The 27537-nt window shown below is 36.1% G+C and overlaps 1 protein-coding gene across 1 annotated transcript; it reads left to right on the forward strand.

Moving 5' to 3' along the window:
* The first annotated feature begins 528 nt into the window (after positions 1-528).
* On the forward strand, positions 529-24059 carry LOC115714063 (uncharacterized). Its single transcript, XM_030642596.2, has 26 exons — positions 529-853; positions 1577-1825; positions 1994-4189; positions 5707-5782; positions 8966-9088; positions 10237-10492; positions 10568-11053; positions 11125-11310; positions 11503-11796; positions 12436-13083; positions 13531-13924; positions 14047-14174; positions 14408-14578; positions 15534-15734; positions 15901-16440; positions 16528-16587; positions 16698-17023; positions 17179-17584; positions 18322-18789; positions 18889-19005; positions 19374-19495; positions 19578-20310; positions 20493-20747; positions 21034-21216; positions 22055-22387; positions 22716-24059. Exons 2-26 carry the CDS (start codon positions 1651-1653, stop codon positions 23457-23459), a joined length of 9621 nt encoding a protein of 3206 aa, XP_030498456.1. The 5' UTR covers positions 529-853; positions 1577-1650; the 3' UTR covers positions 23460-24059.
* Positions 24060-27537: the final 3478 nt, after the last annotated feature.

Below are 27537 nucleotides of genomic sequence, written 5' to 3' on the forward strand. Positions count from 1 at the left end.
TGATCATACTAAACGATGATGATGAGATGGAAGATAGAACCTTCATAAAAAATATTGTTTACAAAGAAGTCTTTCAAAATATTATTTTAAATTATATTTTATCATAATATTTCTTCATAAAATTAACAACAACTATATAAGGCATACTTTTTTACACTAACAATATAAAATACTTTAAAATTAAATTATAATAATTAAACTATTTTATTTTAAATCAATTATTATAACGCGCGCAAGGTGCAGTCACCTAACCTAGTTATATATATATTTTATATTATTGCTCTAACCACAAAGTTCATAAATTCTGGACTCAAACTTGATTCGAACTAAAATACTCGATTGTGAGTATGCTACGCTAACTTGTCAAAAATTACCTACAAAATGAACCTACTATATATTAATTTTTATTAAAAAGAAGAAAAATATACGTTAAACCAATAATGTCTATTTTGAGATATTTTTGCTATTGAGTTCTGAATGTATCGTTAGTTATTTGGTAAAAGAACTGACTAAATTCCGAAAAAAAAAAACGTACTAGATTAAAAAAAAAAAAAGAAACTTACTAGATAGACATAATTTAAAAAGAAAAGAAAAAAGATTCGATTTTACCAGAAAGCCCCTGCTCTCCTCCTCCTGTTCTCCGCTTCGGATCTTTTGAAACCTCGCGACTGCACTGCCCTCGATCGGGAACTGATAAATTAGAGTTCAAGAGGGAAAAAAAAAAATAATAAAAAAAAAAAACTACGGCCGAGAGAATAGTGCCTGAAAAATTAGTAAAATTAGACAATCCAATCGGGTCCTGATTCACCGAAAATGGTGGTGGCGGTCTTCCTCGATTGAGCTGTTCCTACAGGTTTCTTCTGGTTCTATTTCGAAGCGTTTAGTATATTTTCATTCATCGCTTATTGGATTGGACCTTAATTTCGCGAACGAATCTTTGTTTTTATTTACTCGATGATTGTCGATTGTTAGTCTTGGTCAGTCGTTTCAAATTTCAATCTGAATTTTGGTTTATGCAATTTTGAAAATACTAAGTGATGCTTCGACGGTTTTTTTTTTTTTTACGAATTTCGAGTGGTCCAAACTTATCGTATGGCATCATGCAGATTGTTTGTTTACCGAGAAAATTGAGTCGAACAAAAAAGGAAGTGGAAGTAGTTTAATTAACGAGAGAGTAACTGAGTGGAATTGAAGGATAATAAGTTTATAGTCATCTTCCAGCCTTGGATGACTAAACAACACCTTTGGATAAAATTTGTTTCAGTAATGGAGTTGAACTGTTGAAATTCTATACAACTTTATCAAGCTTTTCATTTAAATGAGAAGTTACTAAACCTGAGATGGATATTGTTGCAACATTTGCGTGATTGATCTTTTCTAGTTGGGGATTTTGTACTTTTATTTGTTTACACTGTCTTTTTATTTTTTATTCAGTGGATGCTTAAGAATTGTTCCAGTTGGTCTCTATAATTATCGTTTCATGTTTATTGCATATCATATATGAGAAAGTAGAGTTTTCGGTCACTATTCTTTTTAATTTGTCATCCTTCGCTGCATTCTTTCTTTCTTGATGCAGAAAAGCCTACGGTGGCACAATTACTTTACCATTCGATTTTCTCGTTTGCTTTCTTGTTCACTTGAAGTATCACAATGAATCCCTCTTCGAGTGGTGAGGAGCTTGCTATTCTGCAGTTGCATAAATGGGACTCATCTTATCCTAAACTAAACTTGTCAGAGTTTTGTGAAGCTTTTATTTCTCCCACAAGGCAGCAGTTATTGTTGTTTTCAAGGCAGAATGAAGCTTTGCTACTGCCTCTCTTTACAGGTTAATTAGGTTTATTTATCCCCTGTAACTTTTATTGACACTGCCAATGTTCTTTTTATAGGATTGTGTATTAAAGTTTTACCTTTTTTACTTTGCTTGCCGGTGCCTTTGACCACCCCACCATCTAACATATTAACTTGTTTATAAAATACCCATTTGTGTTTGCAGAAGATTGTGGTGTGACTAATGAAGTGAAGAATAGTTGTAGTGAAAATGTTTACTATCCAGGTTCAGCTTTAGATCCAAGAAGAGATGATATGCCATGTCCTTCTGGATCTGTAGTGGATTTTGATAGCGGTTACTCTTTTGAATGTGAATCATTATCTGGAAGGTCTGCTTATTTAGGTGATGTGTACTCTGTTGCCTGGGGTGTTTGTGGGGATACATATAATCAGCACAAGGATGCTTTATTTAGAGAGCTTTTGTTTGTATCTGGTAGCCATGGTGTGACAGTTCATGCTTTTTGTGAAAACAATACAAACACTACAATATCCAGAAGTTCTGAAACTGCATCACAGGGCAAGTTTGAACAAGGTGAGTGGGTGGAATGGGGGCCTTCTGTTACGCCAACTTCAAATGAAAAGGTAGATGAACCTTTTAGTTCATTTCATGAGACCAATAGGAACGTTGAGGATGTAAATACAACCAATGGAAATAGTGAAAGTCCACAAGGAGATGAGAGGTCAAGAGGTATTGAATCGAAGTTATGGTTGCAATCCTTTCTTGCTAATGTTGAAGATTTTGAATCTGATGGTCAAAGATGGACCAGATTTCCTGATAAGTCATCATTTCCTCCCTCAGCCAAAGTTGTTTCATTTCACATTTTTAATAGTGGTTTTCCTTTTAAGGACTTCGTACCTCATAGTAACTCTTTGTTAAAGGAGTGCCTGAAGGAAAAGGTACGTGATTCAGGTGGTGATGGGTCTACAAAATTAAATTCATCTCCATCTGGTCCTAGTTTTGAGCCAGATGTTTTGTCTAGTTCTTTTAGTGTTGGGAAAAGCAGTATGTACAAATGCTTCAGAGTATTCTCCAGCAATTCACACTATGTTGGATTTGCTTTGACATTGGTGGATCCTGTATCTACTGATAAGAGGGATGAAAGTGCTAAAAACCTATACAAAAACTTAGTCCTTGTTGCAATGTTGGACAAATGGGCGATCCAGTGGGTTTCGCTAGTGAAGCTGGAGGAAAATCAAAATATAGGCCCACTGGTTGAGTGGACAGATTTTTGTTTTTTTAATAATCTTCTTGTTGCTCTCACTTCTTCTGGCTTTGTCGTTTTTTATTCTGCAATGTCAGGTGAGTATGTTGTGCATATAAATATATTACAGACTTGTGAACTTGAACCTAATATGGAATTGTGTGAGCAAACCAAAATGTCTGTAGGCATAGTTAGGAAAAATATCGAAGTTGAAAAGGTTCCTGGCAAGAGAGTATTTAATAGGTTGATTCATGCTTCACATACCTTTATGTTAGCAGCAGCTGATGAATGTGGTGTAGTTTATGTGATATGTGCTGATCAGTATATTGTGGATAGAGATGAGAAATTTTTTCCACATTGTCAACATTTTGGACTTGGAATTTTGGCTGGGTGGGAGGTTGGTGGTTCCTGTATATGCTGCCAAAGATCATATTCTAAGTTTTCTGGTTCTCACCAACCTTGTTTTTCATCTATGTGGAGCAGATATCATTCTTTCTTAAGTTATTCCAGAAATCATGCACTTCACGAAATACAGCATTGGAACCTTAATGGGGAAGGAATGCAGCAATACACAAAATGCTTTAGTGGTTTCTTTACAGCTTATGGGAGTACCAATCAGACCCTTCATGATGCTGTAGGGAAGTCCCGTCGTATGCGCAGAATATTTCTTCCCACTAATAGAGTTAATAAGGATGATTCAATTTGTTTTTCTCCTTTCGGAATAACTCGTCTGATTAGAAAGCACAACACGAAAGATCAAAATGGTTCTCAAATTGTTCATTTCAATCTTTTTACAGAGTCAGCAATTTGTGATGATAGTGGCTTGCTTATGGAATGTGAAATGCATCTCCAGAATGGAAGAAAAGAATCTTTTACTGGAGATGCAGTTGGTTGCACTTTCCAGGGTTGCTTTTACCTTGTGACAGAAAATGGTCTTTCAGTGGTTCTGCCCTCTATTTCAGTTTCATCAAGTTTCCTTCCTATTGAATTCATAGGATACAGGCAGGGGAGTATCAACTCAGGCAGTGTATATAAAGAAAAGGACAATATGGAAATTAGAAACTTTAGACACCCATGCTCATCCTGGACTATTGAAGTTCTTGATAGGGTTCTCTTATATGACAGTGTTGAAGAGGCAGATCGCTTATGTATTGAAAATGGTGAGAATAACTTGTGGCTATACTATCTAGCATGTAATAATATTATTATTTAGGCACACAATCATATTAGTTTTCATAGTAATAATTGTGGTGTTTGCTTGTAGATCAGTGTTCATTCTCTACTTTAGAACTAGAATGCTGGCCTAGCGCACACACACATATATTATTTCAACATTTTTGTTTTTGTATTAGGGAATGACTTCTTTATTTTATTTTATATTATTTTTGTGCTTTTCAAAGATGATAGCACCCTAATTTTGTTTATGGGTAGGCTGTCTTCTACAAGCTGTTGGATGTTTGTGGTTCCTGTACCCAAATTCATGAACAAGGAGGATTATATAGGATATTTGATTAGTAAGAATAAATATCTAGTTTAAATGGTTATGGAGTTTTCCTCTTGAGCCAAATACCTTATGGCATTATCATTTGATAGCATGTTTGGGTGTGTCATAGCAATGGGTGGGATGCAGGTCTGGCCACATGACCTTCATTTTGGCACCCGAAATTAGGTTGTGTGAGATTTAAGGTAAAAAATGGGAGTAGATTAAGGATTTGGAAGCATGCATGATGTGGTTCTAGGCTGCTGGAAAATATAAATGAAGTAATTTCAATAGTTGTGTAACAATTGACGTCTAGTAAACACATCTGTGCTGTGTGTTATGGATGTGGTTTGTTGTGGTGGATTGCCAATAAAATAAGTCTCATTTTTTTATGAAAAAATGTACAAGATTGAGTTACCACAGTTTCCTTTGCCATAAGTGTGGCTCATGTCATTCCTTATGACCTTTGTCCCTTTTTCAAAAATAGGAAAAATGTAATGGCCTACGGGAGAATATGAATCATTATTGACAATAAATTTAAAGAAGTCTCCGATACTAAAATACTTTTCTTCTCTTGTTTCACGCTGGAGGAGTTTGTTTTAATTTGTTGTCACCCCGTTATTATTTCATATAGTAATTATTTGGAAGACAAAGTAAATCCTTCTATCATGTGAAACTTAATCCATGTGATTATGAATTCATTTACTTAATTTGAATTTCAATCATGATTGGGATAAATATGCTATTAGATAGTTGTTGGCACATTTAAACTTAGTGGATGCAACAACGAGGATGATTAAAGCACTTAGTGATAATTGATTCATGCCTGATGCTACAAAGTTGATTTGATTTTTAAGCATGAACATAATGAAGGGATACAAATTATCTATAAGTAGAGTTTAGGAAATTGTCATCTTATGTCAGTGTTGTGGTTCTCCTTTTGCTTTCTTATTATATTTGAAGAGATTCTCAAATAAAATAGTAACCTAACATGGTATTAGAGAAAGATGCCTTGAGTTCACCACATTTACACTTTTATAACGTATATATATTATATATATAAATTATGTGAAGACTGAAATTCTCAGTGTTGGGTTTGTTCGTTTATGTTTCCTATGTTATTGTGTGTATTGCTCATATCAAGGTATATCTAAAGAGTTTAGCACAATCTTGACATATCATCAATCTCGCTTACAGGGTGGGATTTGAAAATACCTCGAATACGTCGATTGCAGTTGGCTTTGGACTACTTGAAATTTGATGACATAGAGCAGTAAGTACCCTTTTGCTACTAATTATAGATGCATTTTTGTTTTTGCTTATATATTTGTTTATAGCTCCAAGAAAAATACTAAGTATCTTTCTAAATTTTCTCTTAGTATGTGAACTGATCAGGAACTAGATACTCTTTGATTTGATCTCAGATTCTTAAATGACAAAGTAATGAATTAATGCCTTCCCAAAAAGAATTTGTTAAGGTTGGTTTGCTTCTTGGTAGCTTAAACTTATAGCATAAGTGGTTATCCAATAATTGTTGTTTTCTTGATAGCTTGAAATTCTCGCTTAGACCCAAGATGAGAGTTTTCTTTGTAAATTAGAAAAATAGACATATACTTTGGTATTAAAAATTAACAAAGCAACCAGTTCTTAATCGTCCTATCAACGCTACCAAGTTATTACCTCTCATTTTTTAGAGCTCCTAAGTCTGTCATAAACTTGTTTGAAAAAATGATTTGTAATTTCTTCTGGCAAGGACGGGATTTTTTAGGGAATGAGCATTTGGTGGCTTTGGAGTTGATTTGTAGACCTAAATTATAAGGAGCATTGGGTATTGGTGAGTTAGAGCGTACAAGTAGAGCTTTTCTTATGAATGAGTTGTGGGGGTTTCGTTTGGAAAATAGTTCCATATGGCACAAATTCATAAAATGTCGAGCCACTTGAGGCGAGGTGAAGTTGTTGGGTATGTGAGTTTGTGGAGAGGGGACAAGGGTTCTCCATTTCATTAAAAAAAAAAACAAATGTGGATTTAGGGCTGCAGAAGGTGGTGGAAAACCAAAAAAGCAAAGGTAACAAGACTACGATTTACAATATATTATTGAAATCTCTAAGTAGATTAAAGAAAATTACAAAACGTGATTTAACCCAAGAGAGAAGATAAAGGAATTTGTATTTTGTATTCCTTAAATAAGTACAATACGCTAGGTGTCTGATATGTACAACCAAGAAAAGGAATGGACAAGTGGTCAACATTAATTAGACCTATACATCCTTACGTAAAGAATAACATAATAAAAATATGAATATTAGCCTTGGTGCTTATCATCCTCCTTCACACTGGGCCGAAATCTTCAAAATAGTCCAAGCCATTGGTTTGGTGGTAGCCTTTGGCAAAAATGGAGAATTGAACCCCATGGCAATGATAGTTGCCCAATGCAAAGAATTCAACATAAGCATTATTACCATGAAAAAGTCTAGAAATAATAATAAGATTGTGGAAGATAGAAGGTGTGGGTAAGACATTAGATAATGTTTAGGGGATGAATTTGTAATAAAAATATGAGCTCTAGGCTAAAGGTGGTGATTTACCGTCACCAATTGCAACATGTTCATTGCCATGGTGTGCAAAGGCACCTTCGAGATGAGAGATTCGAGGTAAAATGGTATATAGCCTTGAAGTCCATGAACCACTCAGGGTTAGAAATGTAAATGGGTGAAAGAGGAAGATACTAATTCAACATTGTTGATGCATTCAAGATTCTTAACTTGTCATTGCCTTGGCATCAACACTCCATTAAATTCTGTAACTTGCAGGTTCAAAGCAGGCACAAGCTGGGAAGAGAGCCTGAAAAGGCCTTCTTCTGAGTAAGATGCATGTTTAATATTCCTAGAGCAAGAAACCACCCAACGCTCATTTTTTAGGGGAAAATAGCTCTTCTTGATTTTCAAGTGCTGAAATGGGGTTTGGTGAGAGGTTTTTCTTACAAGGATTTCAAAAGTTGAACCCAATAAGTTGCTATGTATTTATTTGGATGACAATTGACTTGTTAATTGAGCTTGTCCATTTGGGTATTAAGTGGGGTCCTTGCTACCAAAATACCTAGATATGCTTTTAAGGGATGGTCCTTGAAAGATTGGGTTCTAGGAGCCAATGTTTGAAATTTGGTCGAAAGACTCGATCAAGAAAGTGTTTTATCAGGAGGAGGAAGACTTGCACTGGTTTGGTCAAAATCTTATGATTTTATCAGGAAGACTAGATCAAGAAAGTATTTTATATAGAGGAGGAGGAAGAATTGCAATTGTTAAGTAGAAAGGTTGTGGAGGTTTTCTTTTGAAAGGTGTACTCTATGTGCAAATTTATATAAGTATGGAACTAGAAGAAAGAATGACATTTAGATGTCTTGGAAAAGACATTACTTCTTTTTATGAAGATCATCTACGAATTGCTAAAATCAAGGTTGCAAATGGTAGAAATTTGAGATTTTAGGAGGATGTGGGATTCACTAGAGCTTGTACATATTTTTTTGGAAGATAGAGTGAATGGGGAAGGGAGTAATGGGCATGAAACTTTCATTTTATTCGAAATCCAACCAATATAGAGGTTTTATATTTGATTGAGTTGATGTATTTGCTAGTGGGAAGAAATCTCTGTTTGGATATAGAGTAGTTTGGTGACAACTCTGTAATTTATTCTTGCAAATCTGTGCTTGAAAGATGAATTTGGGATGATGCTATGTAGATGTTTCCTCTAGTTAATACGTTGTAATATAATGTAATGCCTAATTTTCGCATCTGTGCTCCAAAATTTGATATAATCCACCATTAATGCTCATTAAGTATTCATTTAAAAAATAATAAAAGTAATACTTTTTTATTGTCATTGATCATTTTTCTTCATTTTACATTTAATGTAGATACTTAAAAAAATTAAATTGGCATTATATTAAATAAAAAAAATAAGCTTTACTTTAGCATGTGCCAAAAACTTTTGGCACATCATTGGAGCAAGTTTTTTTTTTACAAAGTGAGCTATACTTTGGCACAGCATCACCATTGGGAATGTTCTAAGTAACATCATTCTCTGATATCTTTTAGTTTTGTGAGTTCATCTGTGGTGCTGTGTGTCAGCTGATCTCATTTTGCTGTAGTTATTCCTATAATACAAAGGTCGTTGTCTCTTATTTATATATATATATATATATTTATACATTAAAAAAAATATTCTTCAAGTTGTTTTGTAATTCCCAAGAATTTAATAAAACTGAAAACTCCTTGATTGGTCAATTGGATTAACCTTCTGTCATCCTTGAATTTAAATTAACTTCCCATCCTAATATCTATCGACTAAGCAGTGTACACATTAAAAATTCAATCGTGTTTTTAGTGTTGTGGTATGTAAGTGGTTTTATGTAAAGTTTCCACTAAGAAATACCATTTTTCTTTTGGGTTGATTGACCAGATGTTTAGATATGCTTGTGGGAGTCAACTTAGCAGAAGAAGGTATTATGCGGTTGCTGTTTGCTGCAGTTTATTTGATGCTTCGTAAAAGTGGCAATGATAATGATGTTTCTGCGGCATCAAGGTGAATCCCTCTGCCAATTTTGTCTTCGCTTATCTCTCTCTTTATATTTATGTTTCTTAGAACTTTTGTTCAATGTGAGTTTTCATTATGGAGCAAAAAAAGAAATACAGTTCTTTTGCTACGGAGTTTAAGTACATTGTGCAGTATGAAGAGAGTCTATGCTGTTAATGATGTAATTACATTCAGCTATAGATCATATATAATCATATCAGTTATAAAATGGATGCAGGTTTTGATGGTTTCTATTACTTTTCTTCTTACGTCTAGCTTTTTCTTTGCTCCTTTGAGTGACTTGCAAAGCTTAAATATTTTAAAGAGAGAAGGTTAAAAGAAGATTTTAATTAATTTCAAGTGAAATATAAATGGAGAGATTGATATCAGTAGGTAAAATAGATTGTTGTCTCTTGCCATTTATATTTTGTATTGTGATTAGCTTTTCATTTATTTCCTGGCGTTTAGGGTTAGAGAGATGATCCTTTTGGTTATATGACCTCAAAATCATTTGCTGAGTTATGTAAATTGATGCAGTAAGCTATATTTAACAATATTTGGTCATGCAGGTATTTTTAGAACAGGTAGTTGATTCATTGCAATTACCTGTTATGAGAACTGTATTTGTTGTTTTTATTGCTCGGTGTCCAGGACAAGTGATTGCGATTTCTTGATGCTGGAATTATTAGTATGAATGTATTGAATGTCTTGTGATTGTAAATAGCGAGCTTGGTAAAGCCTAAACATTGCATGAAATACATTTTTTTTTTCCTAAAAAAACAAAAGTTCTGTTTTATTTTCTTTTGTACTCAAACAAATTGCTAGGATTATTATTATTCACTTTTCACTTATTATTATTGGATCTGTAGCACTTTTTGTGTATTTCAAAAAATCAATAGATTATGTTAATTTGTTTGATTCATTTGCTCGATCAGTGTTTTGTTTCTCTCTCTCTCTCTCTCTCTCTCTCTCTCTATATATATATATATATATATATCACTCATAAATTCTTTGTTTTCTCTTAATGTGAAATATGATAGATACAATACTATTGTGCTTTTCATGGGAAAAAGGAGGGAAAATGGCTACTACTATTTTATTTTGTTCATAGTCAAAACTTCTGGTTTGGACTCACTTTGTCTGATTTTTTATCATAGGCTTCTTACCTTGGCTAGTCGCTTCACTACCAAAATGATTCGCACATACGGATTACTACATCATGAAAATAATGCATATTTATCACATGGTTTTGAGTTGACGGAAGTACATCATCTTCCACCTCTCCTACATGATAAATCTCAGAATGAAGTTGGAACTTCCAGAAGGCTTCGTGAGATGGCTCATTTTTTGGAAATAATAAGAAATCTACAGTCTCGGCTTAGTTCAAAAATGAAGAGGCCTGGCCAAGGATTGGTATGACCTGTGATTCTCTTATTATATTAGCATCTTATCAGATGAATGTTAGTATTTCTCATTACTTTATTACAGGTAAATGGTGGGGATGAATCAGGACTCGCGCCTGCAGATTTATCATTGGACGAGTCCAAACTTTCAATTCTTTCTTCAAACACCCTATCTTTGGAGACAGTAAATCAAAATGATAATTCTTTTCATGTATCTGCTGTGGGATCTAATTATGCTGAGAATCTTGCTTTGACTCATATGGATCTTAAAGCTCATGTGGACCCAGGGAATTCGCATGAGGTGTCTGCAATTGTATCTCAAGAAGGGCTCCTTCAAAATAAAATTCTTTCTTTGGAAAATCCCAAGGAAATGATTGCACGTTGGAAGATAGATAATTTGGACCTTAGAACCGTGGTCAATGATGCTTTACTATCTGGACGTCTGCCCTTAGCGGTTCTTCAACTTCATCTGTATCATTCAAGAGAATTAATTTCAGACAAAGAGCCTTATGATACTTTTAATGAAGTTCGTGATATTGGAAGAGCCATTGCATATGACCTATTTTTGAAGGTAACTTGGTCAATGTTTAAGTCCACAAATAAGATTGTGCATTATTAATCATATTTTTACATTAAAAACAGGGTGAAACTGGACTTGCTGTGGCCACTTTGCAAAGGCTTGGAGAGGATGTTGAAACAAGCCTCAAGGAGTTATTGTTTGGCACAGTAAGGAGATCTCTTCGAGCACAAATCTTTGACGAGATGAAAAGATATGGTTACCTGGGACCATACGAGTGGAAGATTATGGATAGAATATCTCTCATTGAGGTAAGTTTTATATGTATTTTTTCAATGCTAAATAATGATTGGCACCTTTGAATTTAAATCTCATCATCTCATATAAAAGTATATGTGCAATGATGTGAAATACATGCTGCAATCCTGTGCTATATGATATTAGTTTAAGCATGTAAGTTGATTTTGGAATTGTGGATTGACTTTTTTCCCCTCTTGCAAAAGAGGCTATATCCTAGCAGCTGCTTCTGGAATGCATTCAATGGACGGCAGAAAGAATACATGAGGGTTCCAGCAAGCTCACATTTGCCAAGGAATAATTTGAAGCTTTTGCATTCTGATGTATTCAACAATTTTACCATCGAGTGTGGTGAAATTGATGGGGTTGTTTTGGGTTCATGGACAAATGTCAATGAAAACCCTTCTGTTCCTGTAGTTGAAGATGAAAATGTTCTGGGGGGATACTGGGCAGCAGCTGCTGTTTGGTGTAATGTCTGGGACCAGAGAACGATTGATCGTGTAAGTATATTTATTATTTTTTCGTGACAAGGAAATAGTTCCTCCAAAAAAGAAAAACCTAATTAAAACCAAACCGGCAATGTAAAACAAAATAATATCAATTGTAGAATTCCAATGTATTTCCCAAACTTTAACTTAAAGATGGACATTTGGAAAGGAAAAAAAAATCTTTCATGTCTCTTACTTACAATCAGCCTACAATGTAGAATTCCAGAGTAACTTCGTATTTCCATTTTTGACTAAACCTGGCTGAATGTCAAAGTCAGAACATGTTCTCGGAATAACCCAATATAATTTGAACTTTGATGAAAGCTTCCACCATAAATTTAGCACAATTTCTGCAGCCATTGTTGACATGTATTTCCAGTATTTAATATATCAGATGTATAGTAGAAATGAATCATTAGGAATTGCTCTAATCGAACTTACTACGATTGAGATTTTCTTATCCCTGACCCTTCCCATGCTTGGAATGATTATATGTGACTGGATTCATTTTTCTCCTTCCTTAACTCATCTAATTTAGGTCTATTACATTTTCTTTTAAGGTCTTTTTCCATGTTATTCTACATTGTGGTTCACACTTTAAACAAAGGTTGATTAAGATGTCCATGGTCTCATAAATCTCTTCCTGTACAGATAGTTTTGGATCAGTCTTTGGTTATAGATGTTGATGTACTGTGGGAATCACAACTTGATTACTACATGAGCCATGGTGATTGGGAGAGAGTCTCTAAACTTCTGGACCTGATTCCTGAACTAAGTTTAGAAGATGGAAGCCTCCAAGTCAGCTTGGACAGTCCCCAGCCTACTTCAACTGTTGGATGTGCTATGGAATCTTCTTTGCATCGTGATTACTTCTCTGCTCTTGAAGAATTGGATGCTGTGTGTATATATATTCCAAATGTAAAACTTTTGAAGTTTCCAGATAATATTATGGGCTCTACTTGGCTAAAGATGCTAATGGAGGAGAAGCTTGCAAAGAAACTAATATTTTTAAAGGAATTCTGGGAAGGCACTGCAGAAATAGTTCCTATTTTGGCTCGTGCTGGCTTTGTCACAAGTCAAAATGAAATCCTTAAAAATGCTGAGTCAGTGGAGAGTTCATCAAATTCAAATTTGTCCACAGATGGTGGAGCATTTGGTTTTGATACAGTTCAGGCTCTTCATAAAGTAGTTATACGTTACTGTGTCCAGTGCAACTTGCCACACCTTTTGGACCTTTACCTTGACAAGCACATGCTGGTTCTAGATACTGGTTCACTTTCTTTGCTACTGGATGCTGCTGTAAGTTCTTAAATCTTGTTCTTCAAGTTTTTTTTTCTTCTTATCTGCTCTCTCTTGCTTATGCTTCTATGTTGATTTTATATGGTAAGGGTATATTTGATTACGTTTTGTTTGCAGTTACATCCTAGTGATGAATGATAGTGTAATCAATCTCTTTAACTCTTCCCCAAAATATGACACCAACCTTCTTGTCCAAAGTACTTTTCACACCAAAATAGAAAATGTGCTGTGTTAGTTTATGCCCAGACAAGTGTATGCTGGAGCTGCCTTTAAAATTTGCTTAATTATATTAGTTAATAGGAAATTTGGGAGGCACATTGAGTTTGATTTTAGCTTATACAAGGTGTTTTAACATGGTCTTCCAAGCCCAAAGGCCTGTTTGCTGCTGTATACAAGTTGCTGGTATATATGACTTTTTTTTTCCTTCTTGTATATGTTTTTACACAGGGAGATTGTGAATGGGCAAAATGGTTGATGTTGTCTAGAGTCAAGGGGTGTGAGTATGATGCATCATTTTCTAATGCTCGTTCAGTAATGTCACGTGGCTTAGTTCCTTCTACTGATCTTCTTGAGGTGGAGGAAGTAATTTGTACTGTAGATGATATTGCCGAAGGAGGGGGAGAACTGGCAGCTTTGGCAACACTTATGTATGCCCCTGTCCCTATTCAGAATTGTTTGAGTAGTGGTGGAGTAAAAAGGCATAGTAACTCCTCATTCCAGTGCACATTAGAGAACCTAAAGCCCACCTTGCAAAATTTCCCCACATTGTGGCGTGCACTTGTGTCAGCATGTTATGGACAAGATTCAACTTCTAGTTTTGTGGGTTCTAGAGGAAAGAATGGTTAGCTTTTTTGTCCTAGCTTTTTAATTTTTATGAGTGTGTCTTAGTCTTATTAGGGTTTTCAGTTTGCTTTTTCTTAAATTCTTTTACTGTTGCTTAATATGTACAACACGATGATTCAGCTTTATCAGACTACTTAAGTTGGCGCGACAGCGTATTCTTCTCTTCTGCAAAAGACACTTCACTTCTCCAAATGCTCCCTTGCTGGCTTCCTAAGGCCGTGCGAAGATTAGTTCAGCTTTATGTTCAGGTTTTCTGTTGTGGCTCTTTTTCTTCTTGCTACATGGAATTATGATATTTATGTGTGTGCACATGCATTTTACATACACAATTATATATATATATAAAAAAAAATTGTAACTTGTGTTTGTCATATGCACGCTAAGTGAGTCGTTTATGAAAAACATACTTTAAAGTAGTAGAATAATCGTTCATGTTTTATTTGTGTTGATTGCCATAGTAAATTTGTCTGCTTGGATATAGGGTCCGCTCGGATGGCAATCAATGTCTGGCTTACCACTTGGAGAAACTTTGCGGCACAGGGAGATTGATTTTTTTGTAAATATTGATGAGAATGCTGAGATCAATCCAATCTCATGGGAAGCAACTATCCAAAAGCATGTTGAACAGGAACTCTGTGATCCTACCCTTGAGGTCGGATTATATTTCATTTTTAACGAAAATATATGACCTATATATTTCTTATTGTTCACCAAGTTTTTTGTTTTTTTTTTTCAAGTTTCAATTTTAATGCTTAAAACTTATGCACTTATAGTTAACATTTTATAGTTTCATGAACAACCTTAGTGAGCTAACTTCTGTTGATTTCGGTGCTACTTCACTTACTGTGTGCTTTTAAACGGAGTTTCCTGCTTGATTAATATTTTGCCTGTTTGTTGATGGTAAAAGATTTTGCTACTTCATGATGAACTGGTGGGATATGGGTGCATGGATAATTAAACAACATAAGCATATAGGCAGCTTTCTGTTATGCCTTGATATAAGTATCAATGATATAATTGATAAGTATTTTAGAGGCTGAGTTATCAAGTCCTTAGTGGCTGAGATGATTATTTAAGTGTGTCTAATACTATATTGCTATTGGTTGGCTAGTTAGGAGTCTTTGTAAGTCTAGCCTATATAGTTAGGAGTCTTTATTGCCTGTTTGTAATTTTCTCTTTGATATCAATAAAATACCTATTCTCTAATTCTTTCAAGAACTGAATTGGATCAATAGTGTATCGCTTTCTTTTTTGTTCAGTTAGCTAAACTTTTTTCCATATTGTTGCATTTGTGTGTACTTTTCTTTTGTCAGTGGCCCTGACTTTGTTAGTCCATTTTTCTGTTGAGATTTATGATATAAACTGCATCCCCAGGTCTATCCTGTTACTAGTTTGCCATTGGCTTTCACCCGGAAAGAAGAATTAAGTAATTTATATGCTAGGATAATCTGTTTTGGGTGGAAATAGGTTGATGCTATATCTTTTAAAATAAAAAATACAGATATAAACATGCATTTAGAATGTTCACAATTTACTTGCATATGATCTTGATTCTTCTGTTTGACCTAAACACTGCTTCTGATCTTAGTTGCTTCCATGGACTTCAGGAAACTGGACTTGGGCTTGAGCACCACTTGCATCGAGGCCGAGCTTTATCTTCTTTTAACCGTCTTCTTTCTGTTAGAATTCAAAATTTAAAATCAGAAGGACAATCTGGTAATTTGACACAAGGACAAACAAATATCCAATCAGATTTGCAAAGACTTCTTGCACCGCTAACAGAAACTGAAATCTCTCTTCTTTCATCTGTAAGGATTGATATGCTTTTCATTTCAATGTTTTTTGTTTGATTTATTAATTATGAAACCCTCATATGAGAGGTGTAAAATGAAAAGAAAAGTACATGTGTTATGTATATGATCCTTGTAGTACCAAATCTATTTTGAGAATCTCTTTTGGCCCTTGAATTCACAGGTTGTGCCACTTGCTATTATGCATTTTGAGGATTCCATCTTGGTGGCTTCATGTTCTTTTCTTCTAGAGCTCTGTGGCTTATCTGCAAGTATGCTCCGTATGGATATTGCAGCCTTAAGACGGATATCATCTTACTACAAGTCTAATGGAAGTAATGATAATCAAAGGAAACTTTCACCTAATACTGTTTCCCGAGAAGGTGATATGGTTGAATCTCTTGCTCGTGCTCTGGCAGATGATTATCTGCATCAGGGAAGTGTAACAAAGCCAAAAAAACCTGCGAGTTTAGTTAGTGGTAAACAATCCTCGCGAGCTCTCATTCATGTTCTGCATCATTTAGAAAAGGTCAGTCTCCCTTTGATGGTGGATGGAAAGACATGTGGATCTTGGCTTTTGAGTGGCAATGGTGATGGAATTGAGTTGAGATCTCAACAAAAAGCTGCCAGTCAGCACTGGAATTTAGTTACAGTATTCTGTCAGATGCATCAACTTCCCTTGAGCACAAAGTATCTTGCTGTACTAGCAAGAGACAATGATTGGGTACATCTCCAATTTTGGTGCATGCATTTTCTAATGTTATATTGAATTATCACCTTGAGATCTTATCATGTCATTCTCTTCTTTTAGGTTGGATTTTTATCTGAAGCTCAGACTGGTGGATATCCTTTTGATGCAGTAATTAATGTGGTAAGCCATGTTCAGATTTTATTGCACGTTAGACGATTATAATTCAGAACAATGTAAGAACTGTGCTGTTAAATATTTATTAAATATCTTCTTATGCTTCTATTTTTCAGGCATCAAAGGAGTTTAGTGATCCACGGCTTAGAACTCACATATTAACAGTTTTGAAGGGGATGCAGTCAAGAAGAAAAGCTAGCACATCTTATGCAGACAATACAGAGAAAAGGACTGAAACTTTCTTTTCAGATGAACAAATTTGTTTCCCTGTTGAGTTGTTTAGAATTTTAGCAGAATGTGAGAAGCAGAAAAATCCTGGGGAAGCCCTCCTGAAGAAAGCAAAGGATTTGTCCTGGTCAATTTTGGCAATGATTGCATCATGCTTTTCAGATGTTTCTCCCTTGTCCTGCTTGACAGTGTGGCTGGAAATAACTGCTGCAAGGTTTTAAGCAATACCAATAGATTTCTTGATTGCATTTGCAGATGATATTTTTGCTTTATAAATGTTTACATTTTCTCATCTACAACTGTATAATTTGTATATTTATTTTTTGTGAAGTTGAAAGTTTGGAACTCACTCCATTTGTATTGTTACAGGGAAACGTCTTCCATTAAGGTAAACGATATTGCTTCCCAAATTGCGGATAGCGTTGCAGCTGCAGTTGAAGCTACTAATTCTCTTCCAGCAGGAGGCAGAGTGCTTACAATTCATTACAACCGTCGGAATCCAAAACGTAGGTGCATTATGGGCTCCATGCCAAGAGATCAGTCATCTTCTACTGATATTTCAACTAGTCCCACGGGTGTAAAAGCATTTGCTGCCGGAGATTTCATGGTTGAAGAAGAAAGAAAAATAGAACTTCATGACACTGATGAAGGACATGTTTCTCTCTCCAAGATGGTTGCAGTTCTTTGTGAACAACACTTATTCTTGCCTTTGTTAAGGGCATTTGAAATGTTCCTACCTTCCTGTTCTTTCTTACCTTTCATACGTGCTCTTCAGGTTTGTGAGCTAACATACAATTCTGCTTTAATGTTATTATATGGCATTGAGTATTAGTAAAATTACTCAATTTCTTTTAAACCTGCTGTTTAAGTTGAGAAATCACACTTAGCCATCTCCGATGGCTCCCAAAATTTCCGGGTACCCTTATATACTTATAAGAACACTTTGGGCCCAGAATCACAATTTCTTATTCCCTATAACATTTCACATTCCCATAATGTGAGACTTTATAAAAGTCCAACATCACTTTATGCTTGATCTTTTGACATGCATATTAAACCAATCTCAACAGCATGCGTCCTCGTACATTTGGATTATTTTATACAATATTTTATGCCGTTGATGTTATCAATAAGAAGTTGAGAACTCAAATTTTTGTGCTATGGGGCTTTTGACCTTTTAGGACTTTTTTTTGGTCTGTCTTTTCTTATTTTTAGTTATTTATTGTATTTTTTTGTGAAGATTTTACATATTTGTAAAAGTGTCGTGTCAGTACCTACATGGTTAGTAATATTCTTCAAAGAGGGTCAAACTATTATACTACATTTTACACTGTTGATGCCTTGCATCCATATTTTATAATGTGTTCTGTTTCCCTAATAAATGCTTGTGGATTTTATTACTTGTTATTCTCTGAAATTGTGCAGTTTAGTTTGTGTTGATTTTAGAAGTAATAGATTGAATTCCATTCTACCTAGAAATTCAAATATCTTGTGTATTTTTTTTTTCTTCAGGCATTTTCACAAATGCGCCTATCTGAAGCATCAGCACATTTGGGTTCCTTTTCTGCCCGGATTAAAGAGGAACCAGCACAGTTGCAGAGTAATATGGGAAGAGAAGACCAGATTGGAATATCATGGATAAGCTCCATGGCTGTTAAAGCTGCAGATGCTATGCTTTTAACTTGTCCATCCCCATATGAAAAAAGATGTTTGCTAAAACTTCTTGCTGTGACTGACTTCGGTGATGGAGGATCATCAGCTACGCATTACCGGCAACTTTATTGGAAAATTAATTTAGCTGAGCCTTCACTACGCAAAGATGAGCTTTTACAACTTGGAAATGAAACTTTAGATGATGCATCACTTCTCACAGCATTAGAAAAGAATGGTCTTTGGGACCAAGCGCGTAACTGGGCCAAGCAGTTGGAGGCCAGTGGTGGACCATGGAAATCTGCTGTTCATCATGTCACTGAAACTCAGGTACTACTAAATTCCTTGTTGTATTTCACATTCTCTTAACTTTCTTATCTGCTAATAAGAGATATTATCTAAGGTTTTAATAAACTACCTATCTCATAGGCTGAATCTATGGTAGCCGAATGGAAGGAATTTCTTTGGGATGTTCCAGAAGAGCGGGTTGCTTTATGGGGCCATTGTCAGACACTGTTCATAAGATATTCTTTCCCTGCTTTACAGGTAAACTAACTTGATATTGGCACTTGGCTAGAGCCCAGTTAGAATGTAACAATCATTAGTGTAGTCCCTTGTAACTAAGATAATAAGATTCTTAGGACAACGACAGTCAAAGTAGATGTTCTTGAGTGTAAGCGCAACAATTGCGTTCTCTAAATTATCTAGTATTTTCACCTCTGGACTATCTTTTAATTAAACTATTCCCTTTGTCCAATCTATGTCGTTCATACTTTTCTCGTGATCTATACACAAAAGGAAAAAGATAAAATATAAAAACCAATCTTAACTACTTTCTGAGATTAACCTTTTAGAAGTTAGTTTAACATCATGTTCATTCTAATTCTAAGATAATTTGCCATCAAATTTTCCAGGCAGGATTATTTTTTCTTAAACATGCAGAAGCTGTGGAAAAGGATCTCCCAGCAAGAGAGCTTCACGAACTGTTATTGCTTTCATTACAATGGTTAAGTGGGATGATAACCCTGTCAAGCCCGTAAGTTTACTACTTAATTAAATTGCCCTTGACATCTGGTTTAAAAGAAAATATTTTCTGACCCGTGTGATGCATTTGCCAGAGTTTACCCATTGAATCTTCTGCGGGAAATTGAGACTAAAGTTTGGCTCTTGGCCGTAGAATCCGAAGCACAAGTGAAGAGCGAAGGAGAACTCAATTTGACCAATTCCATTCGTGACCCAATTAATAAAATTTGCTCCAGTATCATTGACCGAACAGCAAATATAATAATAAAAATGGATAATCATATTAATACAAGCAAAAGTAGAAGTACAGACAAACATGACATAAGGGACAATTACCAGGGGAATTACAAAAACCCGTCAGATGCTAATTTGTTTTCTACAGTAGGTGGAACTACTAAGACAAAGAGAAGAGCAAAGGGATTTGTGACATCTAGACGGCCATTAGTTGATACAGTAGACAGAAGTGTCGAATCTGACGAAGTTCCCTGTTCAATCTACTGTAAAAATGAAATTCCATTGCAGGATGAGAATGTCAGAACAGGTATGTCTTTTTCTAGATGGGAGGAAAAAGTTGGAACTGCAGAATTGGAGAGGGCTGTTCTTTCACTGTTAGAGTTTGGACAAATATCAGCTTCTAAGCAACTCCAACATAAGCTATCTCCAGCACAAGTACCTTCTGAATTCATACTTGTAGATGCTGCATTGAAGCTTGCTGCTCTTTCAACTCCAAGTGAACTTGTATCCATATCAATGTTGGATGAGGAAATACGTTTAGTTATGCATTCATATAACATACTGACTGATCAACATCAGATTGAACCGGTGCAGGTTATTGTCCATTTCACTCTATCTAGTTTTCTTATATTGTGATGTGAAGTAGGAGTAAGTATTATGTTGTGCCTTTGTTTAAATATTCCTTCTTACTCTTTTACCATTTTCTGTACTTATTTTCTTATTTGATGGATCAACTTGATATCCTCATATTGTATCTTTGTTATGTGCATGCCTAGGTCTTAGAGAGCTTAGCAGCCATCTTCATTGAAGGTAGAGGTCGTGGCCTGTGTAAAAGAATAATAGCAGTTGTGAAAGCTGCAAATGTCTTGGGCCTTTTTTTCGCTGAAGCATTTGAAAAACAGCCAATTGAATTACTACAGCTGCTTTCACTTAAAGCCCAAGAATCATTTGAGGAAGCAAATCTTCTTGTGAAAACTCATTCCATGCCAGCAGCTAATATTGCTCAAATTCTTGCAGAGTCCTTTCTAAAGGTTTCTTTCATATATAATATACATATATATATTAGTCTTTTCTTTTCTTTTTCATGCAGACTTTGCAAGTGTTGTTATCACAGTTTGGGTTTCGTTTATTAATTATGCAACCAGATTAGACCCGTATTTTAGATTACCAATATAATTGTAGTCAGCAATGAATGTGATATTCTTTTCATCTGTTTTTAGGGGACTGTTAAATTTAAAATTTCTCTAGCCTATCAACACAGAAACTTGGAAATATATTTAAATCTGCTTTCCTTGGGTTGCTTTTTTTATTTTGTAGGGCTTACTGGCGGCACATCGTGGGGGATATATGGATTCTCAAAAGGAGGAAGGACCTGCTCCCTTATTATGGAGATTTTCAGATTTCTTGAAGTGGGCAGAGCTTTGCCCATCTGAACCTGAAATTGGTCATGCATTGATGCGTATGGTAATTACTGGACAAGAGATACCGCATGCATGTGAGGTATAAGTTCATATAAGTAATCCTGTTTACCATTTATGTGGAAGCATTACTAAATGATGATGAAGACTTTTGTAAAAGCTGTCTTAGTCCTAAACTGTGAGAAGATTACAACATAATATTTACTTTTTGCTAGAGGCCTGAAAGAAAAATATTTTTCTATAGCACCCATGTTACAACTATAAGCAACCTATATTTTCAATAGATGAGGCTCAAAATAATAGGAGTAAAGACAATGTTTGAGTTGAATATATTATGTTTGGTCCCAATCATCATGTAGGCTAAGACTATCAATTGGAGTTTGTTAGGTGGGTTATTTGAAATTGACTGGACATTTGGTATTCTATGGGGATGGGAGAGATTGTTAGCATAGGGATTGGGTGGTCTAAATGGTTATATGTAGACAAGTGGCTGATAAGAGGGAGGAGAAAGTTTTGAGGTAGTGCTTTTAACCCTTGGGAGGTTGCTAGATCCCTCAAAGAACCTATGATTTTCTTTCTAAATACATTTTCCTTCGTTTCTATATTACAAACTTCTTTGCTTTATGTCTACTGTTTTGTGTTTGTATCTCTTTGGGTCTTCATCTTTTTACCATTATGGTATACTGTATGCTTATATTTGTCTTGTCTAGGCTTGTGAAGGGTCATTTTCTTCTACGCGTGATTTGTTCTTATTTTTCAGTTCATGTCTCGCAATTGGATTGCAAAAGGCACTAATGAAATTAAGGAAAAGAATTATCTACTAGGGGAAGAGAAAAATGAAAATTTGAAAATAAGTTATGGTCAATAATGGTGACTTGTGAGAGAAATGTTATTTGACTGCTATAATATGATATTTGCAGGTTGAGCTTCTTATTTTGTCCCACCACTTCTACAAATCATCAGCTTGCCTTGATGGAGTTGATGTTCTTGTAGCCCTTGCAGCAACCAGGGTGGATGCTTATGTCTTGGAGGGTGATTTTTCATGTCTGGCTCGCCTCATTACAGGGGTGGGAAACTTCCATGCCCTGAATTTTATACTAGGCATTCTTATAGAAAATGGTCAACTGGATCTTCTTCTTCAAAAGTATTCTGCTGCCACAGACACAAACACTAGCGCCGTCAGGGGGTTTCGCATGGCTGTTCTTACATCACTGAAGCATTTTAATCCTAATGATGTTGATGCATTTGCGATGGTTTGTTTTTCATTCATGGTTCTTTTCTGTCATGATAAACAAATTCATGTACTGTATTTTTCAAGAGAATGTCCAACAAATAACCATTGCTTGACTATGAATTGGATTAGTTGTATTATATATTCTAGTCTTAATTATCATATCCAGGTTATAAATAGATTTAGTTAGTTCACGGGAGAAAAAAAATCAGCTCTTTAATTCTTTCCCTAGTATCACTTGTTTTACCAAGAGGAGAACAAATATTTTTGTTACATGCATGTTTCATAAAAGTTGATTGATTTATTACTATTTTTTATTTTTATTTTGAGTGCATGTTCTTTCTTTGCAGGTCTACAACCACTTTGACATGAAACATGAAACAGCTGCTCTTTTAGAATCTCGAGCAGATCAGTCCTCTGGGCAGTGGTTTGGTCGTAAAGACAATGACCAGAATGAAGACCTATTAGATGCTATGCGCTATTTCATTGAAGCTGCTGAAGTTCACTCCTCCCTTGATGCTGGCAACAAAGCACGTAGAGCTTGTGCTCAGGCTTCCCTTCTGTCGCTCCAAATCCGGATGCCTGACATTCAATGGCTTTACCTGTCAGAGACAAATGCCAGGAGAGTCTTAGTTGAGCAGTCCCGTTTTCAAGAGGCACTAATAGTTGCTGAAGCCTATGGGCTTAACCAGCCAAGTGAGTGGGCTTTGGTACTTTGGAATCAGATGTTTAAGCCAGAACTACTTGAATTTGTGGCCGAGTTTGTGGCTGTTCTACCGCTCCAGTCTGCAATGCTAACTGATCTGGCGAAGTTTTATAGAGCCGAGTTAGCTGCTCGAGGAGACCAATCCCAGTTTTCAGTTTGGCTTACTGGGGGAGTGCCAGGAGACTGGGCGAAATACTTGGGGAGATCGTTCAGATGCTTATTAAGGAGGACTAGGGATTTGAAGTTGCGGCATAGCCTAGCTCAAATGGCAACTGGGTTTGGTGATGTAATTAATACATGCAACAAGTTATTGGATAAGGTCCCTGAAAATGCTGGACCTCTTGTTCTGAAAAGAGGGCATGGTGGGGCTTACCTGCCATTGATGTGAATTTCATGACAACATTTGATAATGGATGGTGAGGACAAGACGAAGGCATGTTGACGAATACTGATTTTTATTTATTTATTTCTATATCTCATGTGAAAAAACTGTACTAAGAATTTTACTTCACCTTTAAGAGTAAATGTGGCCGACGGAGGGAGAGTGTTGGTGGGGGTGCAAGAGAGCAGGGTGGGAAAGGAGGTTCAGATAAAGTGGAAGAAAATGAGAAAGGAAAAACATATATACAGAAATAGCTGCATGATATGCAAGTTTTGGTATATCCTGAAATGGATTACAAGTTCGAGCCTTTTTATCATTTTTCAGAGTCATCAGAAAGCCAGAATCAAAGACTAAAGTTTAAGGCGTGTAGTTAGGTTAAATAGTCGGTTACTACCAAAGTTTTGTGAAATGTTGATTCTGTTCTCTGGCTTTTTTAAAAGTTCAAAAAAAGAAAAAAAATCCCTATTCTTTGATTGACATTTTTTGGGTTGGTTATACTTGAAATGATTCACGAGAAATGGTGAATTTTTGTAAGTAATGTACAATATGTCAATATTTTTTTTTCCTTCCCCATATATGGCTTAGTTGAAGTGAATTAGAATGGAACTAATGTTTTGTTTTTTTTAGTTGTAGTGATTTTCATGCTGATGCAATTTGTATCAGGAAATTTGAAATTCTATACATAATAAACCCTAATATTTTTTTCTTAAACCTAAATGTTATACCATAGGCCATATATGACTACATTTCCTTTATCTCCATAATACCCCTCACATTTGAACCAAAATTCTCTCTCTCTCTCTCTCTCTCTCTCTCTCTCTCTCTCTCTCTCTCTCTCTCTCTCTCTCTCTCTCTCTCTCTCTCTCTCTCTCTCTCTCTCTCTCGCCCAAACGCACGGCTCACCTTCACCACCTTCGACGACCACCGAGGACCACCCACCACATCTGACGAAGGACCCAGCCCCCCTCTCTCGGACCCAACCCCCCTCTCTCTTCCTCTCTCTCAACCCGTGAGCCTCAACCGAAAACCAAAAAAAAAAAACAATGGGTCTGATGGTCAGACCATGGGGTTCGATGGTCCGAGTGTCATGGGGATACGTGGGTCCGATGCCATATCACACATACTGAGGAGGAGACGCTTTTATTTTTCAGAATCGTACCTTCAACATGGTGTGATTTTTGACACAACACTAACACAAATTCCTCGCGCGAATTTGGGAGGCTCACCAAGATGACGGAAGCACCTTCTAATGGCCAAAAGTAGTGACAGAGTACCACAAGGGTATGGATGGTCGTTACTTACCATGTTGGAAGGACCAAGCCTTCTTATATTTTGTCCTGCACTTTGCTAAACAAAAACATTGGGTGGTTGTTGAGGTAGACAATGAGGAGTGGCAGATTCGGGTTTACAATAATGATATCTCGTGTACCAGCGAAGACGCTTTTAAAGCCCATATGCTACCTTGGACGCTACTGTTCCCACATATGCTGAAGTCAACTGGTTATTTCAATCTCAATAATTACATTCTCAATGTAGTACTAGGGGATAGTAGTCAACTAAGACTAATGTATGCTAAACGCATGCCAATTGAGGTAGTTCCCCAAAGTAAATGAAAGTAATATTCATTAATATAGTATATTTCCTCTACTAATCATTAATTTTTTGAAGTCTCTAAATCTTTTATTTTTTATTTTACAGTGGTAATTGTGGAATGTGCGCCATTGAGTACATTGAACACCTCATGATGAACCGATCACTGAAGAAAATTAATGATGGTAACATAAGGATATTTCGCAAAAGGTGGTGTGTGGACCTATTTTAAATTTAGGGGTAGTTTTTGCTGTAATTTTTTAGACTCTGTAATTATATGTCACGAACTTACATTGCTAAATATTGTTAAGTGTCACTTTTTATATCGCTATAATCAACAAGAAATTTGGAAACAATTAATATATTGTTGCTAATATCGCTAATGTTATCTCTATATGTCGCGTTAAATTGCAAAGTTCTCAAAAGGCTTTGATAAAACAAAAAACATTATGTTTTCTTATGTCATAAAAACAATCGCTAGATGTCGCAATATGTTGATATACTATTTCTTGCTAATATCGCCAACATTATTGCCATATGTTGTGTTATATCACTAAGTTCTCAAAAGACTTTGCGAAAATAGAAAACTATTTATGTTTCTATATGTCGCGAAAATCATCGTGTAATGTCGCTATATGTCGATAACATCATAAAATAGTTATATTTTAATATTAACATTGGCACATATCGCTAAATGTTTCCCTAATAATAAAAAACCTACAAATTTTTTCATTCTTATTGTTGCTATATCGGTAACGTCATCGATTGTTGCAAAAATATCGTCAAAACATGCCTAGAAATTAAAAAAAACTACAAAATAGAATTCCTAAACCATACTACTAATGCATGCAATTAAAATAATAAAATAATGCTAAAAACCTAGCCTTGCATGAAGCTTGGTTGTGACCTAAGCTGCCACAGTTTGAACAATGGTGATGTTCCACAACTTTTTGACTGTTAGATGGATATTGGTTACTCCGATTCTTCCTGCATTGCTCTTCCTTGGATAACCTACGAGTTTCTTCTCCACTAGTACCTTGACTCTCATATTCTGCATGTGTTCCGGAAGCACCAAATCATCTTCCTCACTAACAAGATTAATTGTTACATCGTAAGTATTCTTCCACGTCTCTTTTGTGTAATAGGGGAGGACAGAGCGTACAAGCTGACAATCTGAGTAATCACCGCAGCACATGCATGGGCACAAGGAATTTTTCAATAATTAGAACATACCGCATGTGCATGTTTTCTCAACTAAATTCACATCACCACCTTTCTGACCTTCAGAACTTCTACCAACGTAGAATAGTAAAAATAAAAGGTCAAGTCGGTTCACAGAACCATCATCTCCCTTAGAGATATCAAAACCAAAAGGTCGAGCCAATTCACAGAACCATCATCTCCCTTAAAATATTACAAGAAAAATAAGAATTGAATACGACTCTGAGAGGGACGCCTCTCTAAAAGCAGTACCGATTTTCTAGCACCTAAAATATGCTATAAGTATCGGTGATACAATGTAAGGGGTTGAGCATTGTCTAAAAGGTTGCAAGCTCCCCCAACATGGCCTTAAATTTATATATATAAAAAAAGAGTCGACCGCGACCTAAGGAATTATAAGCACCCTTATGCCCAGCAAGTAACCCATAAGAGGTTGAGGAAGCGCGGCGAGCTCACACTCCCTCATTGCGGTAAGTGCAAACCTTAAAAGGGGTCGAGATAAATCATAGAGCCTATGCTCCTTACGAAGGGTAACAAAAAAGAGAAGAGAAGAAAAATTAAGTCGTAAAGAGAACCTCATCGCACTTAGTCTACAAGAACACTTGAAAGAATTCTTATAGACTAGGGGGCAAGTGTTGACCCCTAAAGATTACGAAGCGTAATATTTAGAGCCACTAGCGCACCGCCCGCGCCCGCCCGCAGCGCTTGCCCGCGTCTACCTATAGTGCTCGTGCCCACCCGCGCCTGCCTGCAGCACCCGCGCTCGCCTGCAGCGCCCGTGCCTGCACCCATCCGCAACGCCCGCATCGGCCCGTGAGCTGGCACTCGCCCGCGTGCCTGCGCTCGCCTGCGCGCCCACGCCTGCCGCCACCTGTGTGCCTGCCCGTGAGCCTGCGCCCACCCGCGTGCCTATGTTCACCTGTGCGCCCACGCCTGCCGCCACATGTGTGCTTGCCCGTACCCGCTCTTCGTGTCTGACCTCTTGACACACACAGCCTAAGCAAGGAAACCACGCGATCAGGTACATCAGACCACTTAGGAAATCACGCTATTAGGTGTGAAAATGACTTAGAATTTCATGATTTTAAGATTTGGTGAAGTTGTAAAATGTTAAAATAGGGCCCTTCAATTCATTGTATGAGGACTATTTTGGTGAATAAAACACTAAGATTTTTGGTGAGAAAAAATATTGAAAGATTTTTATTTCATGCATTTTTCAATCAAGATCTCCAAACACCAATTTTAATCCACGTTGTATTGTTGACGAATTCTT

The sequence above is a fragment of the Cannabis sativa genome, chromosome 4 (assembly GCF_029168945.1).
Source record: "Cannabis sativa cultivar Pink pepper isolate KNU-18-1 chromosome 4, ASM2916894v1, whole genome shotgun sequence".
NCBI classification, from domain to species: Eukaryota; Viridiplantae; Streptophyta; class Magnoliopsida; order Rosales; family Cannabaceae; genus Cannabis; species Cannabis sativa.